Below are 16,362 nucleotides of genomic sequence, written 5' to 3'. Positions count from 1 at the left end.
AAAAGAACAATTTTTGCCATTTGCAGCAACATAGATGGACTTGGAAGGCATTATGCTAAGTGAAATAAGTCAGACAGAGAAAGAGAAAGACTATATGATATCACTTATATGTGGAATCTAAAGAATACAACAAACTAGTGAATAGAAGAAAAAAGAAGCAGACACACAGATACAGAGAACAAACTAGTGGTTACCAGTACCAATGGTGGGGGGCAATACAGGGGCGGGGAAGTTGGAGGTACAAACTACTGAGTGTAAGATAGGCTGAAGGATGTTTTGTACAACACGGGGAATATAGCCAATATTTTGTAATAACTGTAAATGGAAAGTAACCTTTAAAAATTGTATTACTTTTTTTTTAATTTTTAAAAAAGACAATAGACAATGGTTTTACTTTTGAATTAAAACTACCTCCAATAATACAATGAGATTTCAACCTTTGGCCTGGGATATAATAAATAAAATAGTGAATTCTATCAGTCACATGTATCAGGTCTGGCTTTCCAAAACAAAAAATGGGAGAGAAATATTCTAGTGACATCTGCTAGAGGAGGGGTCAGCAAAATTTTAAAAACTTAAAAAACAATTTTAAAAACCTATAATAAAATTGTAATTTAAATAAAATAATTTGGGCTTTGCAGATCATAAAATTTCTATTGCAACTCTCAACTCTATCCTTGTAGCATGAAAGCAGCCAAAAACAGTACCTCTGAAACTTAAAACCTTTGGCAGCAAAGGAAACCATAAACAAGATGAAAAGACGACCCTCAGAATGCAAGAAAATATTTGCAAATGAAGCAATTCACAAAGGATTAATCCCAAAATTTATAAGCAACTCATGCAGCTCAATATCAAAAAAACAAAAAACCCAATCCAAAAATGGGCAAAAGACCTAGACATTTCTCCAAAGAAGATATACAGATTGCCAACAAACACATGAAAGAATGCTCAACATCACTAATCATTAGAGAAATGCAAATCAAAACTAAAATGAGGTATCATCTCACACCAGTCAGAAAGGTCATCATCAAAAAATCTACAAACAATAAACGCTGGAGAGGGTGTGGAGAAAAGGGAACCCTCTTGCACTGTTGGTGGGAATGTAAATTGATACAGCCACTATGGAGAAGAGTATGGTGCTTCCTTAAAAAACTACAAATAGAACTACCATACGACCCAGCAATCCCACTACTGGGCATATACCCTGAGAGAGCCACAATTCAAAAAGAGTCATGTACCACAATGTTCATTGCAGCTCTATTTACAATAGTCAGGACATGGAAGCAACCTAAGTGTCCATCGACCGATGAATGGATAAAGAAGATGTGGCACATATATACAATGGAATATTACTCAGCCACAAAAAGAAACGAAATTGAGTTATTTGTAGTGAGGTGGATGGACCTAGAGTCTGTCCTACAGAGTGAAATAAGTCAGAAAGAGAAAAACAAATACCATATGCTAACACATATGTATGGAATCTAAAAAAAAAAAAAAAAAAAAGGTTATGAAGAACCTAGCAGCAGGACAGGAATATAGACGTAGAGAATGGACTTGAGGACACGGGGGCGGGGTGGGGGAGGGTAAGCTGGGAAGAAGTGAGAGAGTGGCATGGACTTATATATACTACCAAATGTAAAATAGATAGCTAGTGGGAAGCAGCCACATAGCACAGGGAGATCAGCTCAGTGGTTTGTGACCACCTAGATGGGTGGGATAGGGAGGCTGGGAGGGAGACACAGAGGGAAGAGATATGGGGATATATGTATATGTATAGCTGATTCACTTTGTTATAAAGCAGAAACTAACACACTATTGTAAAGCAATTATACTCCAATAAAGATGTTAAGAAAAAAAAAAGGGATTTAGCTGTATTACTATAAAACTTCATTTACACAAACAGGCAGCAGGCTGGATTTAGCACACAGAGTGCAGTTCCCAACTCCTGCACTAGAATATTAGCTACATAAAGCCTTTGTTTTGTTCCATTATGTATAAAAAGCATGTAGAACAGTGCCTGGTAAATAGCAGGCACTCAATAAACATTCATATAATACTCTTTGAAAAGAAAAAGGAATCCCCAGTTCTATTATATATCTATTCCATTTAATGTGTATTTCTAGAAAAGAGGGAGGTCATTAAAGAAGTACTCAACCTAAGGGTAACTTGTATCTAAAATCTGATCTGCAAATCAAGATTAAACTATGAAGCATGGTTAGTAAAGTCTCTAAAAGAATAATGTACCCATCATCTAACTTAACTACTGTTTTAAAGGACCATAACAGTAAACCTTTGTATAAGTAAAAAAAAAAAAAAAAAAAAGAGAGAGAGAGTTCCATGTTCAAAATAGAGCCTTTAGGAAAATGTTTTCCTCATTATGATTTCAGTAACAAGAAGGCATCTCTCCTCACTTGTCCCAGAGCCTGAGAATCCCATTAAGAGCAACTTTCATGGCAGAGTCTTATGGTTATCATAAACAATCATAGGGACTACAGTGGCAGAGCACCAAAAGATCAGGAATAAACATTCAAATAAGTAATTAAAGAAATAAGGATTTGCTAGACCAGGTAGGATGAAAATAATTTCTTCTTTATTTATGGAATTATATTTCCTTCACCTTTGATCACTCAGCCAAATGGTCTCTTTCTCAAATAAGATATGGAAATTACAAAGATCCTAAATAGTAGGGTTATTTCTTATATTAAAAAAAATAATACTTACAGACTTTCTGATATCTTTTGAAGAGAGATCAATTAATTTCTTGTTCATAGACCATTCTTCATCAGTTTCCATTATGGCTTTCTAAGAAACAGCCATTTGTCAATTAAAAAATAATGCACAAGTAAATACAAAGAGTTTAAAAGTAAAGTAATATGGTGAATTAATTATAAGGTTTAATATACATGTTAGGTTATTAGTTTGAATGACTTTAATTTCTGTTATTTAAAATTGGAATTTCTTGATTTCATACAAGTCTTATCTTTAGCCAAAATAATACTATTTTACTCATTCTTAACTCTTGTACTAACTTTAGCTCACCTTTACATGACAAAAACAATCCTTAGTAAGACCAAGCAACTTAATATTGAACGGAATTTGTGAACATAAAGTTCACAAATTCCTTACTCCATTCATAGACATCTACTCAAATAAATTCATTTTGTTTTATTGTTCTTCTTCCATATATAAGAACAGTAATTTATGTGCTTTCTGGCAACCAAATACTTGACCTATTTCTGGCCATAGAAAAAAGGAGTAAAAATGCATGGGAAAAAATACATAGACATGGAATTATAAGACTTTCTAAGCTAAGCAATATGACTAGTATTTATGGTAAAGAAATATTTAATAGAAAGAAAAGCCATGGTGATAATTATAAAATAATCTCATTTTTATACATCATTACTAATGAAGTAAATTTTAAAGGTGAAATTAACATTCAAATAAGCATAGTTTAAATACATCAGGTATACTGCTGCTCCCTATTTAAAAGACATGGATTGCTTGTGTTGACATTATAATGTAGCACATTCAATATAAAATTGAAGCTAAATCAAATAAGTACATCTTTAATGATCATATAAAAGATACAATATAAAAGAAAAGTAGCATACCATTCTGCTAAGAGATGACATTTCTGTCACCCACCATAAGCAACAGTAGCTGCTCTATGTTGTGCCCTATGTACTTCAATACCTATAGTCACAATCTCCTAGGGCTCACTGAGGAAGTACAAGAGGAAAAAAAAAAATTGAAGAAAAGCATAATAATCTCTTTCTCAATTGATTCTGTTTAATACAGGACTGACATGGGTTTGGGAATTATCTGGATTGTTTTACTATACTTTACTAGCATGACTTCAAAGCAAATAATCAGATGGTTTTTAAAAATTTCTATAGGAAAAGTTGATTTTCACCACCTCATCAACCTTAACAGGTTTAATAATCCTTTTTTAAAATAATTCTTTTTATTGGGATTTACAGTCCATATTAATTAAAATTTACCATCCTATATTGTCTAAATGTTGCATTTGCAAGTTTCTATACCACCTCATAAAACATTATCTTCTTCTTTAATTGTACACGTTACTATTTCATATATGGTTCTACATTTACAAATTTATAAATTATAAATTTATAAATTACACTGCACTCAGGCCAGTATCAAACAAACGCTATTTAGTTAAACCTGCTTGAACATTATAATGACACAATTGCTTAAGAACTCTAATCATTTATTACAATGTCCAAAGATGTATGTCAAGGTTAGATTTTAGTTTCTTTTTCAAAGAGCATGATGAGGTATTAAATACTAAAACTTGCAGCAATAACTTGTCTCTGCAATTGTAATTTTTTTTTTTTTTAGCAATTGTAATTTGTACTGTTTGCATGTAACTATGTTTGGCCCTAAGGAATTTAAATTATAAATTTCTAGAGTCATGACTACAATTTTGACTTGAAAGTATTTCAAGGTAGAACTTGATTTTTCATTTGAGAAATGAAAAATTAAAATTATAAATTACCATTTGATAGTATATTCATACTGATAAGTAAGCATGCTTTTTAAAGGTCAAAATCCCAAATTTCTTCTACAGAAATTTATATAGCAGAATTTTTGTGCTTTACTTCATTTCTTTATATGATATAAAATTTCATAAGTACATAGGAGAAAAAATATCAGAATAAAGATAACTATTCATAAAACCATAATACAGCAAAAAATAAGTATGCCTGTAAAGACTATCCATAAATACCTTAAAATAGATGGGAGCCATATCACCCACTTCCTTTGGGAGAGGAATGCATTCATAAACCATATGATACTGTTTCTTCATGCTCATATTCGTTTCTAAAAAGATACAGTCCAATCCTTTATCTTCAAACATCTTTACCAATGATTTTCTAAACATCTGAAGAGAGGAAATGGCTAGGTAAATAACACACTGAGAGGAGATTCAAAATATGAGAACAATAAAAAGTATAATAAATTCTTTTAAAATTAAAAAAAATAGTAAACAATGTTTGAACTCTACAATGTTACCTTATAGTTACTTTACTTTCTAAATCTACCACATAATTTCACATAGTTAAGCAATGTGTTTTTTATAACTGAAACGCACTCTGCTCAGTATTATGTATATATTGGAAACAGTGCCAGTAAACTAAAATAAGAAAAGGAAGAGATAAAAATCAAATTTAGGTGGTAAAATATATAGAACTGACAGTAAAATCATAGGAAAACATCCAAAAACCAAAAAAGGTACTCTGAGCAGGTAGGCATCCTTAAATTCAGTAACAGACATGCAGAATTCACTTCCAATTGTTTTTCTATCCTCAAAGTAACTTCATTTGCTGGTTCCCTTCATATGTCTTCTGATCCTTCACTTGCAAATTTTCACTCAGCATAATTCCCTAGAGATTCAACCAGGTTGTTGTTGAGACCCTGCCTAGTTACTGCCATGTGGAGATAGAAGTTCAGGTTTTCCATTCAAGCCTCTGTTGACACCCAAAAATAAGAAAGCCTACAAATTACTGCTGGGTAGGGGTTGGGAGTTCTGGGTTCTGACCAGGTCTCCTCTGATCACTTATTATTGATCACTCATCACTATTCTATTTTCCACTCATTTTATAAAATAAGAACAAGTAGGAAAAAAAAATCGAATAATTATAATTTGAGGTAAAGTAAAAAGGTACCTAGTAAGCAACAGATACAGGATTCGCTCTACATTTCTAACCACAGCTATATATATAAGCTCAGCATTTTTTAAAATAAAAAAATAGTAAACAATGTTTAAACTCTACAATGTTACCTTATAGTTACTTTACTTTCTAAATCTACCACATAATTTCACATAGTTAAGCAACATATTTTTTTTAACTGAAACTCACTCTGCTCAGTATTATGTATATATTGGAAACAGTTCCAGTAAACTAAAATAAGAAAAGGAAGAGATAAAATCACATTTAGGTGGTAAAATTTAGGTTTAACTGTTGGATGACTGTTCTAGAGTCTATCTGGATAATAGCGAAGAAGACAGACTTAAGATGTCATGGATTATAAATGAAAACTCAAAAGTACTAAATTAGTGATACAAGAATAGTTCAATATTATAAAATATATAAACATCATACTAATAGCCTCGAGGACACATACACACTTTTAAGTACTTCATATATATATATATATATATATAAAATACTTTAATTTAAAAATATGAGTTTAATGGTATAATTTGAGGTTATCAACTCCATTAAAGCAGGATTTCCCCAAGTTCAATACAACAAATACAATATACATAGTTAAATAATATGCATTCTTTAAAATTTATATGAAAACTAAACAATGAAGAAAGTGTTTTAGTTCATTATCATAAGATACCAAAACTATTTTATGCTTCACAGAGATGTAGAGATCTCATGTTACAGGGGCGAAATAAAATTCCCGTATTACTAGTAGAAAACACTTCATCCTTCAGGTAATCACTATTTTCCACGTTTCTAAACTATGATTACTCACCTAATTGCAATTCCTCATTTAGTTAACACATCTGGACTTATATTCCTTACAATATATTTAAGTAATCTATACTAGAGTGTTACGATTCTTACACATTACAAACCACATTACAAAAAACTCAGATAAACACACGTAAAGGAATTTAAAATAAATATTAAAGTATTTTCATTAAACATACCAAAGCTATTTAGGGCTGATGATATAACATTAATACTATAATTTATTCAAATTTTCTAAATAGAACATGTCTAAAGATAGGATTATCCTAAGATAAATGTTATGCGATAGTACAGAACATACACATTTAATTCTACACCCTTCATGAAGTGACCCCTCAAAAATGACATTAAGATAATTTTCAAAACAGCATAAAGCTATTAGAACAAAGAAAATATGCTAAAAATCAGATCACCCCATATTATCTGACTTAAACACTAGAAAGCTGGTTCACAGTTGGGTGATATAGGAGGAGGCAGTTTAGCAGGGATGGTAAAGAAGAAACCCATGCTACACTGCAGAATCCTCAAAAGGCTCAGGAATTGGCAGCACCAAGGAATTATGGAACTAGAGGTGAAGTTGTAATGAAAAACAGATGGCACAGATGAAAGTCTTTTGAAAAAAAATAACTAACACACCGGATCCCCTCCTCCACACCAGCAGAACACTATAGGATAAACTTCTGGAGAAGGCAAACAACAAAGTTGCTGGGCTAGGAAAACCAGACACAGTTGAGAGTATACAGTCTGAAAACAGGGGCATCATAAAAAATGTTACTTAGTGTTCTTAAATGTTTGACATTCTGCCACACCAGCCTTCTTTCCCAACTCAGCTCCCAGAACACTGGAAAGCAGACATAGATGCTCTAGGCAAGAGACTGAAAGAGTGTTTTCTGGAGAGTCTGACTAGCCCCAAGAAAAAGACCCAATGGTACTAACACTGGAAGTTTTCCACTGAAATGGCCCCACAGTGAAGCCCACTGTAGATAAGCATCAACGACCCCACCACCATACCGCTAATTTGAGATATTTAAAAAATGGACCTACAGTATCTGACTATAACGTATGTTCAAGTTCATTTGTCAAACTGATAAGAATAAACTTAAAGGGGAACAAGTTTCACTATATATTTAGTAAAACTAAAAATTTAGATATTATCATTAGAAATCTGTGATTATTCCCACATGCTCTGCTGAATATCTTTGTATATTCTACTAAATACAAGGTCTAAAATTAAATTTAAATGTTACTAGAGGATGGTGATAAAAATTACTTGAAGGAAGTGGTCCCTGAATTTGCAAACATAATTTTTTGCTAAGTCAAGTCATTTTTAACATATATTCTCTAAAAGAGGTGAATGACCATAAGGGTATTAACCAGGGCATAATTAATTTGAGTTTTTGTACATATTTGAAAGTAAAAACAAAAATCAAAAAAAGTACATTTCTTTAAATAAGCTAGAATTCAGATATTTTCTTCATTCACTATCATAGAGTAATTTACACCTTCTAACAACTTCTTTCTATCACAAAAGAGAGCTATAATGCCATTATTTACATAAAACAATTTGGCTTCTCCCTCACTCAATTTTCTATAATGCATCTGGCTTACAAAATCTGCTAAACCATAATGTAACCTATACTAGTATATACCACACCTTTGAGCAGAATTAATGAGTGATTTTATCTCTGCATTTCTCACAACACCTGCATTATCATACATTCATGCACTCAGTATCTACTGAACTGAATAAATTTCTTCTTTATCCAACTCGGTGTTTTTCATCAAGTAACTTAATTTCTTCTTTTTTTTTTTGGCGGTACGCGGGCCTCTCACTGCCGTGGCCTCTCCCGCCGCGGAGCACAGGCTCCGGACGCGCAGGCCCAGCGGCCATGGCTCACGGGCCCAGCTGCCGCACGGCACGTGGGATCCTCCCGGACCGGGACACGAACCCGCGCCCCCCGCATCGGCAGGCGGACTCCCAACCACTGCGCCACCAGGGAAGCCCAAGTAACTTAATTTCTTACAAAAACATATAACATACATACTAGATTCCTGTATAACTTAAAATCTTTTTGGCACTTTATTTTTGCTCTAAGTTAAATCAGTTTTGCATGTATACATTTTTAGAAAGCATTCCAGAAAAGTCCCCAAATAATTCTCAAAACCAAATCTGCCACACTTTCCACTTTAAATTATTTACTGCACTGGAATCCACTATTAGAAAAAGAAAAATTTTTTTCACATCAAATACACTTATCCACACTTTTACCCTTGCTGGGCCACAGATGCATTAAAACAGTTTGCCCTTTAACTTTCACAGCATAAACTAAAAGATTTCAGGGAGTTAAAAGATGGAATTTCATGAAATACAGTCAAAATATCTCCTCTCTTGGTATCTTTATCAGCATGATACAAAGACTAGTATTAGTCTCTTTAGAAGTCTTAAAATGTTCGTGTTTTCTAACTAGGGGTTCCTATAACCCCTATTCACCCTATTCACTTGTCAGTCATTAGAAAAACAGGACCTGCCTCCCTTCCTTCCTTCCTTCTCTCTCTCTCTCTCTCTCTCTTTTTCTCCCTTCCTTCCTTCCTTCCTCCCTCCGTCCCTCCCTTTCTCTCTCTCTCTCTCTATTTTGGTCATTATAAGGTCTTGCAATTCAGCAGCAATTTCACCCACGTTGTGCCTTTCAATTTCTTGAAGAATCAGACACAGACACAGACATTCATTCACACACACACACACACACACACACACACACACACACACACACACACACACACAATCCCTGAATCCAAAAGGCTATAAGGGAAAAGTATGGAAATTAAAGCTGGTAACAAAATCATGACAAAACATAGCAGCAGAAAAGGTCAATGCCATTATAGGAAAATATGACAATTGCTAAATGTAAACCACTAAGTTCCAAAAATTATTTTTTATTATCTGAAAACATCTTTCCTTTGGCTGTAATTTATTAGCTTACTGTGGTAAGAATGATTATTTCATGTTCCACGAAAGCAAATATTAGAAATCTTACATTGATTTCTTTTAAAGTAAAAATAATTATTACTTGATCATAGTTTATTTAGTAGACAAAAGCTTTCAGTTGTATACCTGGAACTAATATATTATATGACAATTATACCTCAATAAAAATTTTTATTTAAAGCTTTCAATAAAGTAAAAAGGTAGTGAGTGGTGAAAACATCATGACCCACAGTTATACACAACTATGGAAATGTATACTTGTTTAAATTCAGAAAGTAAAATCATTGAATGAAGGCATAAAACTTGTTAGAATTTATCACAATAGTGTGTAAAAACTGCTCTTGATCATTACAATGATCATGAGCATTATCATGCTGACCTGAATTTCCTCCCAGATGTCTTCATCCAATAAGGTAGCTGCTCTATAGTGCTGCAAAGGGACTATCAAGCAGTGCCCTTCAGTAAGAGATCGTAAGTTGGGTAAACATAAATAAACCTATGGGAAAAAAGATGCAAAGGCGAAATGTTATTGCTATTCTCAGTTCTGAAAGATGAGCCCCTCATAGGTTAACATGGCTAACAGTTAATAAAATAAACCTGCTCATAAGTAATATATTATAGTTTAATATTTTAAAGACATTCACTATTTAAAAAGTTAAAATCCATGAAGATATCTTTCAATAATCAGAAACTTATTGCATAAGTCTCAATTTTGACTGCTATACCTCAAAGATTAAGCTTACCAAAGGGTAGAATGAATGACACTTTATCCTTCACCTGAGAAAGCTATATGCCTTCAAAGCCCTTGAAACAGCACAAATTTTGCAAGAATAAAAGAAATACATGACCTGGTAGTGATACGAAAGTTAAACTGATGCCTGTTAATCAGGTCTTCCTTCCCTCATTGGCTGGGAAAAGAGAAATAACCTCTGTATGGCTTTACAGCACTGGTTAAGTTCTATTTATTTACATACATGTATTACCTACAAGCTGGTACTATTTTTTCATTTTACACAAACTGTCTAAAAACAAAAAAGGTCAATTAGTATATATGTAGAGAGGAAAAGGTGTTTATAAGAACCATAAATATTCTTCAACGAGGCTTGATCCTATTTTCTATAATTTTTCGCTAGGTTTTAGCTAGAAAAATTTTATGTAAGAGAATTAATGAATTAATAAATTTATTTATTAATTGCTTTACAAAATTATGCAAATTTTTAAAACTTCACTGTAAGAGGAGAAACTAGGAGTGTGTGTGGATATGGCTATCTACTTAAATTTACAGTTAAATCCCCAAAATATTCACAATTAAAAACAATATCAGGAATAAGCACTGAAGAGGTGGCCAAGACGTTGGACTAGGAAGACCCTGAGCTCACCTCCTCCCACAGGCACAACAAAATTACAACTAATTACAGAGCAACTACCTGTAAGAACAACCTGAAGACCAGCAGAAAAGATACTCCACAACTAAAGACATAAAGAAGGAACCACAATGAGACAGGCAACAGCGCTGGAGATGCACTTTAGTCAGGACCTACACCCCCAGGTCAGTAACCCACAAACCAGAGGAATATTACAATTATAGAGGTCCTCCACAAGAAGCAAGGAGTGTGAACCCCACACTGGGCTCCCAGGCAGGGGACCTGCACCATGAAGATGAGCTCCCAGAATGTCTGGCTTTGAAGGCCTGCAAGGTTTGCATATGGGAGAGATCCCAAGGGCAATAGGAAATAGGGACTCCATTCTTAAAGGTTGTCTGCAAAATCTCACATGCTCTGAGTGCTAGCACAGAGGCACTAGTTTGAAAGGAGCCTGTTTCAGACCCACTTGCTGCTCTTGGAGAGCCTCCGAGACAGGCAGGAAGCAACTGGGACTCCCCCTGGGGACAGAAAAGCTGGCAGCAGCCATTTTTGGCAGCTCATTCTACCTCAATAACACCAGCACTGGCAAGCACCATTTCAGAATCCTCCCTCTAGCTTATTAGTGCCAAGGACCAGGCCTGTCCTCCAGCAAGCTGGCATCAGCCCTGAGCCCTGCTAGGCATGCAATGAACCACTTGAGAAGCCTACCCCACCGACCAGCAGACGGCAGCAGCCCCACATCCCATAGGTTGAAACAGACAACCACGAGAAAAGCCCACCCTGCACTCCAGCAGGCCTGCAAGTTGTGCCAAGAGGCACCACAGCCAACTAAGCTGGGGTTCAGCCCCACATACCAGCTGCCCAATGGAAGTTGACCCTACTGCAACAGAAGGGTACATGCAGTCCATATAGGGGGCACCCCTAGGAATAGGGCTCTGGTGACCAAAGGGGTGCATGCTGCCAGGCTCCAAAGGATGTCTCTTATATAAGGCTACTTCTGAAGATGGGGAGAAGTAACTGACATACTTAACACCTAGTGAAAAAACACAGAATTGGGTAAAATGAGGAGATGAAGGAAATGTTCCAAGTGAAGGAACAAGACATAACCTCAGGAAAAAAAAAAAGAAAAGCAACTAAACAAAGATAAGCAATTGACCCAATAAAGAATTCAAGATAATGATCATAAATATGTTAACTGAACTTGGGAGAAAAAGGGATGAACACATTGACAATTTCAAAAAAGAGTTAGAAAATACAAAGAAGAACCAAAGAGAACTAAAGAATACAAGAACTAAAAGAAAAATATATACTAGAACAAAACAACAGTAGATTGATTCAGAGGAACTGATACAGAGGAACTGATCAGAGATCTGGAAGATCTGGAAGACAGTAGTGGAAATCACTCAAGCTGAACAATAACAACAAAAAGGGTTTTAAAAATGAGGACAAATTGAGAAAGACCTCTGAGACAACATCAAGCATACTAATATTCACATTATAGGGGTCCCAAAAGGAGCAGAGAAAGAAAAAGGGGTAGAAAATGTATTCAATGAAATTATGGCTGAAAATTTCCCTAACCTTAAGAAGGAAACAGATATAGGTATAGGAAGCTATGGAGACTTCCAAACAAGATGAACCCAATGTGTCTACACCATGACACATTATAATTAAAATTGCAAAAATTAAAGACGAAGAGAGAATCTTAAGAGCAGCAAGAGAAAAGCAACTAGTTACATATAAGGTAACTCCCATAAGGCTATCAGCTGACTTTTCAGCAGAAATTGCAGGCCAGAAGGGAAGGGCATGATATCTTTAAAGTGATGAAAAGAAAAAACCTACAACCAACAATACTCTACTTGGCGATGTCATCATTCAGGTCTGAAGGAGAGTTAAAGCATTTTAAAGATAAGCAAAAGCTGAAAGAGTTCAGCACTAAACTGGCTTTACAAGAAATGATAAAAAGACTTCTCTAAGGAGAAAAGAAAAGGCCATACTAGAAGTAAGAAAATTATGGAAAGAAAAGACTCACTGGGAAAGGGAAACATACATTAAAGGTAGTAGATCAACCACTTACAAATAGGAAGGTTAAGAGATAAAAGTAAAAAAATTATCCATACCTGCAATAAGTAGTTAAGGGATACACAAAACAGAAAGATGTAAAATATGACAACAAAAACATTAAATGTTGGGGGGAGGGCAGTAAAATGTAGTGTGGTTAGAATGAGTATAAACTTAACAGATCATTAATTTAAAATAAAGATTATATATATATATATATATGCAAATATGTATGTTGCTACATATGAACATCATGGTAACTAAAAAAATCAAAAACCAGTAATAGATACACAAAAAAGAAAAAGAAATCCAAATGTAACACTAAAGACAGTCATCAAATCACAAGGAAAGAGAGCAAAAGGAGAAGAAAGGAATGAAGAAGAACTATAAAAACAACAGGAATACAATTAACAAAATAGCAACAAAGACACAGAGCAACTAATTTGGTAAAAAAAACCAAGAATAATACATATGCTGATTCCAAGAGATTCACTTCAGATCTAAAGACATACATACTGAAAGTGAGGAAACAAAAAATTGTATTTGATGCAACACGATACACCACATAAAAAAACTGAAGAGTATAAATCATATGATCATCTCCATAAATGCAGAAAAAGCTTTAGACAAAATTCAAGACCCATTTATAACAAAAACTCAACAAAGTGGGTATACAGAGAACATACACCAATATAATACAGCCATACATGAAAAACTCACAGCCAACATTATACTCAACAGTGAAAAGCTGAAAGCATTTCCTCTAAGATCAGGAATAAAAAGGATGCCCACTCTCACCATCTGTGTTTAGCGACAGCAGAGAAGAAAAAGACAAAAAAAAGACTGCAAATTAAAAAGAAGTAAAACTGTCACTGTTTGCAGATGACATGATACTATACATATCAAATCCTAAAGATGCTACAAAAAACTACTATAACAAATAAATGAATTCAGTAAAGTTGCAGGATAAAAGATTAATATACAGAAATCTATTGTTTTTCTATATATTAATAATAAATTATCAGAAAAGGCAAGAAATCAAATCCCATATAAAATTGCATCAAAAAGAAGAAAACACCTAGAAATAAACTTAACTAATCATGTGAAAGACCTATACTCTGAAAACTATAAGACACTAATGAAGGGAACTGATGATACAAAGAAATGGAGAGATATCCTGTGTTCATGGATTGGAAGAAATACGGTTAAAATGTCCATATTACTCAAAGCAACCTACAAGTTTAATGCAACCCATATTAAAATAACCATGATATTTTTCACAGAATAAAAGATCCTGAATAGCTAAAGCAATCTTAAGAAAAAAAGAACAAACTGTAGGTATCACACTCCCTGAGTTCAGCTGATACTACAAAGCTACAGTAAAATCACAACAGTATGGTACTGGCACAAAAACAGACACAGAGATCAATTAAGTAGAACAGAAAGCCCAGGAATAAACTCATGAACCTATGGTCAATTAATCTATGGCAAAGGAGGCAAGAATATACAAAGGAAAAGACAGTCTCCTCAATAAGGGGTGCTGGGAAAACTGACCAGCTACATGTAAAAGAATAAAATTAGAACAGTTTCTCACACCATATGCAAAAATTAACTCATAAAACTCCTAGAAGAACACTATAGGCAGAACACTCTGTGACAAAAATCATGGTGTTATGTTTTCATATCAGTCTCCTAAGGCGAAAGAAACAAAATAAAAAATAAACAAATGGGACCTAATTAAACTTAAAAGCTTTTGCACAGCAAAAGACACCATCCACAAAATGAAAAGACAACCTACTGAATGGGAGAAAATATTTGCAAATCATATGACCAATAAGGGGTTAACATCCAAAATATATAAACAGCTCATAAAATTCAATATCAAAAAACCAAATAACCCAATTGAAAAATGGGCAGAAACTAGAATAGATATTTTTCCAAGGAAGATATACAGATGGCTAATAGGCACATGAAAAGTTGCTCAACATTTCTAACCATCAGAGAAATGCAAATCAAAGCCAAAGATATTACCTCACATCTGTGAGAATGGCTATCATCAAAAAGTCTATAAATAACAAATGTTGACAAGGATGTGGAGAAAAGGAAACCCTGTACACTGTTGCTGGGAATGTAAATTGGAAGTCACTACAGAAGACAGTATGGAGGTTCCTCAAAAAACTAAATATAGAACTATCATACGATCCAGCAGTTCCCCTCCCAGGTATACATCTGAAGAAAATGAAAACAATAATTGAAAAGACACATCACCCCAATGTTCACAGCAGTATTATTTACAATAGCCATGATATGGAAGCAACCTAAGTGTCCATCAACAGATGAATAGATAAAGAAGATGTAATACACACACACACACACACACACACACACACACACACACACAATGGAATATTACTCAGCCATAGTAAAAGAATGAATTCTGCCAATTGTAACAATGTGGATGGATCTAAGAGGTATAATGCTTAGTGAAGTAAGTCAGACAAAGAAATACAAACACTGTATGTTATCACTTATATGTGGAATCAAAAAAAATAAAATAAGCAAATGAATAAAATAAAACAAATACAGAGAACAAGCTAGTGGTTACCAGTGGAGAGAGGGGTGGGGGAGGGGAAAATAAGGATAGGGGTTTAAGAGATACAAACTTCTATGTATAAAATAAATAAGCAACAAGGCTATATTGTACAGCACAGGGACATATAGCTATTATTTTGTAATAACTTTAAATGGAGTATAATCCATATAAATACTGAATCACTATGTTATAAACCTGGAACTAACATAATATTGTAAATCAACTATATTTCAATTAAAAAATAAAAAATAAATAAAAGAAAAAGAAAAGGAAGCCACTCTTGCCACTTGTATTTAGCCACAGCAATCAGACAAGTAAAAGAAATAAAAGGAATCTAAACTGGAAAGGAAGAAGTAAAACTCACTGCAGATGACATGATACTATATATAGAAAGTCCTCAAGATGCTACCAAAAATACTATTAGAACTAATAAGTGAATTCAGTAAAGTTGCAGGATACAAAATTAATACACAGAAGTCTGTGGCATTTTTATACACTAATAACAAACAATCAGAAAGAAAAAATTAAGAAAACAGTCTCATTTACAGTTGCATCAAAAAGAACAAAATACCTACAAATAAATCTTACCAAGAAGGTAAACAAATTGTACTCTGAAAAGTATAAGACATTGATGAAAGAAAATGAAGATGACAAAAATAAATGGAAAGAAATTCTGTGTTCATAGACTGGAAGAAGTAATATCGTTTAAAATGACCATACTACCCAAGGCAACCTGGGGATTCAATGCAATCCCTATCAAAATACCATTAGCATATTTCACAGAACTAGAACAAATAATTCTAAAGTTTGTATAAAAATACAAAATACCCTGAACAGCCAAAACAA

General features: G+C 33.9%; 1 protein-coding gene across 3 annotated transcripts in view; it reads right to left on the bottom strand.

Moving 5' to 3' along the window:
- The window catches only part of CWF19L2 (CWF19 like cell cycle control factor 2), a 193,507-nt gene that overhangs the window by 20,667 nt on the left and 156,478 nt on the right, over positions 1–16,362 (bottom strand). For all 3 annotated transcript variants that reach the window (XM_060160317.1, XM_060160319.1, XM_060160320.1), the window contains 3 exons: positions 9,881–9,997; positions 4,754–4,909; positions 2,722–2,802 (listed from right to left, as the gene is read on the bottom strand). In XM_060160317.1, the coding sequence (XP_060016300.1) occupies positions 2,722–2,802; positions 4,754–4,909; positions 9,881–9,997 (354 nt within the window). The remainder of the gene's footprint in view (positions 1–2,721; positions 2,803–4,753; positions 4,910–9,880; positions 9,998–16,362) is intronic.

Source organism: Lagenorhynchus albirostris, chromosome 9 (assembly GCF_949774975.1).
Source record: "Lagenorhynchus albirostris chromosome 9, mLagAlb1.1, whole genome shotgun sequence".
NCBI lineage: Eukaryota > Metazoa > Chordata > Mammalia > Artiodactyla > Delphinidae > Lagenorhynchus > Lagenorhynchus albirostris.
Note: the sequence above shows the minus strand (reverse complement) of the source record. Positions and strands in the feature narration are given on the sequence as shown.